Below are 3,570 nucleotides of genomic sequence, written 5' to 3'. Positions count from 1 at the left end.
TCATTTCCGCGACCACACTGTCTACCCTGTTCATTCAACATGGCGCAACTGAATTCTTGCATGCCTTTAAGCTCTTCATGGCTGAAAACATACCTAACACACTCATACCGCCATCGCGCCTTGTCACCTACCAGGTCCACAAGCAGCTGAAGCTCAAACGCGCTTGGAACATCTTCACCTCATCTCATCTAGTTTTCAGTCGTATTCGTGCATTGCCACCAGCTCCTGCATCTGGGCATTGCCAGGCCATTTCTGAATGTTTTGACTCAGTTCTACTGGTTGAACATCTCAAGATTTTCAAAAATTGCAGCAATGGCTTGCTAGATAGTGCATTAGCTGCAGTTTAATTAGGCTATATCATTCAATTGACTGCTCCCATATGATAGGCCTCCGACTTGCACATGTGCACGTCATCTTCAAGTTGCCACCCCAGTATGGCATTCCTCTGCACTCCTTGCTGTATGTTGAGTGGTACATGCTCTTCCTGCAGGTCGATGGCATTAGCCAGCTATTTCAAGTCAGTTGCTCGACACAGAACTGCTGACCAAATGCCACAATCATATCCGCAGACCATGTTGTCAATGTATGCCATCTGTCAGAACAGTGCAAAAAAGAGATAAGCAGGGATTGGACATCTGAGAATGTCCTTGATAAGGTGAGCTTGTTTTGTGTGAATCCATACCTGTCTGTGTAGACTTGTTCTTGTTGAACACAACATCGTACTACTCATGGTTGCATGTGCTTATATAATACAAGCCGTTTGTTTGACATTGGCCAGCTAGGCGGACTACTATAATAGACTCACTGTACCTACATCTGCATAGGACCAGACTCTGAGAACATCTCAGACTAGTTAGTTTGTGATATGGAGTGGTTTAAATGGTATGGTGCTATAGGTGCATGGTTCTTACAGTCCATACATGTGAGTATCACTTGCCATATAGTACACACCACTCTTGCTGGCCTTGATAGCACATAGCCTTGGCGGGACGGTCTGGGAAAAAGACTTTTTATGATGTCTTCATGGAGATTTGACTTGCCTCTCATCTTTTACCTTGCTTGCTACCCTTTGGTAGTTTCTACTGGCACTTTCTTAGACAAAATCACTTTACAAACCTTTGACACAAACTCTGAACTGAACTGGAATGAGATGGTTAGAGGCGCCATTTGTAAAAGCTCTAATCTGTCTTGCTCAGACAGACTGTACAAGTAGAGCAACCCAGTTCAGATTGAGTAAAGTCTGGGTCATAATTGCCTCCAGCTACTCTGTGGCATGGTTACAGAAACTATCTCCAGGATCCCTGTTCTGTTTTCTAGCTCAGACAGGCTAGACTAAAAGAGCTTTCCAGTTGAGAATAAGTGGAGCCTGGAATATAACTGCCTTCAGCCACTTTGTGGCATGGTTACATATATTTCAGCATAAAAAAAATGAAGAAACTGTATCTGCCAAGCATATATGCTATAGCCCACATAACTCTAGTTGGACCAGCTGATCTCTGCAAGCATTGTCTGGGGGTAGTGGACTGGCCAGACTGTTGTGTTGCAGGTATGTTTTCTCATTATGGTAGCCATGATCTCAGTCCATGGGATAGTGTTCAGATCGGGGGATAGAAAGGATAATGGCGCATCTGGCAATATGAAGAATATATGAAGGTGTTCTGGTTGGACCAGGAACAATTTAATTATGTCACAGAGCTTTATCAGTGATTGCTGCATTGTGCGATGACATCCAGACTACTTCTGCGAGAGAGGCTGATAGAATGGTGGTTTGGTGGGAATAGAATTCCGTCATCTCGGCTCATGTTGAGAAGGTCAATTTCCATGCCTATGTGGAGATCGTGTAGAGACTGCATTGCAGAGGAAAGGACAGTGGTGGCCTAGAGCAGGTGGCACTCCATGATCAATGGAAGTTGGAGGGTGTGGAGGTGCTATTGTGCAGAGGTGGAGTCACTCGACAGTGTGAATCCATCGATTGGGCATATGGTTAGGGATCAGAGGTTCTGACAGGCCACTAGGACCTCAAACAGTGAAGAGTAGTTGTGGGACGATCAGATGTGGTATAAAACTAGCATTCTTGTACCAGGCGTTAAGACCAGTACTAGGTGTGAGAAGGCAGCCATGTGCTGAATATGATGTGGAGCAAGTGGAAGTTGGGAAGGCATTCTGTCTCTTGTATTGTGGCCAGAGTCAACATTATGTGCATGCATTTCTCTTCTTTGTAGCCGAGTTCTGATCTTTTGTCAATTTTGAGTGAGTGGGTGAAGATGTGTAACAGGTGGGGTTTTTGGTCGATGCTGCAGTGTATATGCTGAACAAAGCCTTCACTGTTTTCAGGGGGTTCATCACATACTATTGTCTCATGGATGAGTATTTGGCGTGATCTTGCATATATGGCTTGTAGGCAGAGAGTTTGCTGGCAATTCACCAGAATGGTTTCAGGGTCAACCAATATTGCAATAAGGAGTATCTTCTCCCATAGCTTGTTTGGTAGTTCTAGCTCGGTCTTCTTGGCCATTGTGTTGCAAAATGGTGTTTCAGAAGTACGTCCGACAGCGTGATTCAATGCTTATCTTTATTGAAATTGTCATGTTGAATGTCATTGTTATTATGTTGAATTTAGTCCTATGCACATGCATTCAGTCTGGTTTACACAGCTAGTGTTTATCTTATGCAACTATGGGGGGTCACTCTTAGGTAGTTTTTGTGTGTGACTCTGAGGCAAGGTAGTTTATGGACATTGTAGTCCTCAGACATCATTTATTCAGCAGTGACAGCCTTGTGGGCTACATATCAAGGTCTCCATTAGTGGCATGTAAACCACTCTCATACAAATAACTTGTGCTTGCCCTAGGTGTTTCCACCTGAGGCGATGCCACCTCTATGGCCATTGGATATTCTGATCTCAGGGGACTCTGTGGAATGGCAATGTCTGCTGCTTGTGAGATGGTGCAGGTGCAACCATCATTGATATCAGGTTTGTGTGGCTCCAGGATGGAGGTACAGCACATCTCTTGAGTGTGGATGGCTCTGCAGACAATTGTTCAGAGAAAAATGTCCGTTATCAGATTGTTTGTGTTCTAGAGTCTCTTAAGCCAGGCTTTTAAGGCCTGCAAACTTTGATTTATGTTTTATATATTACTATACTAGATATAAAGTTAGCATTTGTTGTTGTCAGATATTGATACTTTACTGACACTAACTATGCCATTATAAGCAAAACATTTATACTGAAGTTATGCAAATGGCAGAAAATAGTTTTGTAATATGGCCAGAAACAAAGAAATTGTACCCACCAAGCATTTGCACTGTGGCCCGCATAGCCCTAGTCTGCAGGAACCAACTTGACCACATTTGACTGCTCACTGTCACTGAAAGGGATAGCTTGCAAGGACAGTATGCTGCAGGAGCTGAAAAGGGATGTTGGTCACAGTTGAGTGAAAGTAGGCACCTGAAAGTAAGAGTAAGCATGGTATGTCTTCTAAATTAAAGACATGCACAAACAGCACCCTCATTGTTCTACAGAGAAATGATGGATCAATTTCAAACTGTGAGATAATGGTGAGTAGAGCC

The 3,570-nt window shown here is 43.6% G+C and overlaps 1 protein-coding gene across 1 annotated transcript; it reads left to right on the top strand.

Annotated features, from left to right (window-relative positions):
• Positions 1-77: 77 nt before the first annotated feature.
• PHACADRAFT_202642 (uncharacterized protein) lies at positions 78-544 on the top strand (the record flags this gene model as incomplete). The annotated part of the gene is made up of 2 exons (XM_007402806.1): positions 78-327; positions 387-544. The coding sequence occupies 2 exons, from the start codon at positions 78-80 to the stop codon at positions 542-544; spliced, it is 408 nt and encodes a 135-aa protein (XP_007402868.1).
• Positions 545-3,570: the final 3,026 nt, after the last annotated feature.

This window comes from Phanerochaete carnosa, assembly GCF_000300595.1.
Source record: "Phanerochaete carnosa HHB-10118-sp unplaced genomic scaffold PHACAscaffold_445, whole genome shotgun sequence".
Taxonomy (NCBI): domain Eukaryota; kingdom Fungi; phylum Basidiomycota; class Agaricomycetes; order Polyporales; family Phanerochaetaceae; genus Phanerochaete; species Phanerochaete carnosa.
The sequence above is the reverse complement of the archived record's forward strand: the minus strand, read 5'-3'. Positions and strand labels throughout refer to the sequence as shown.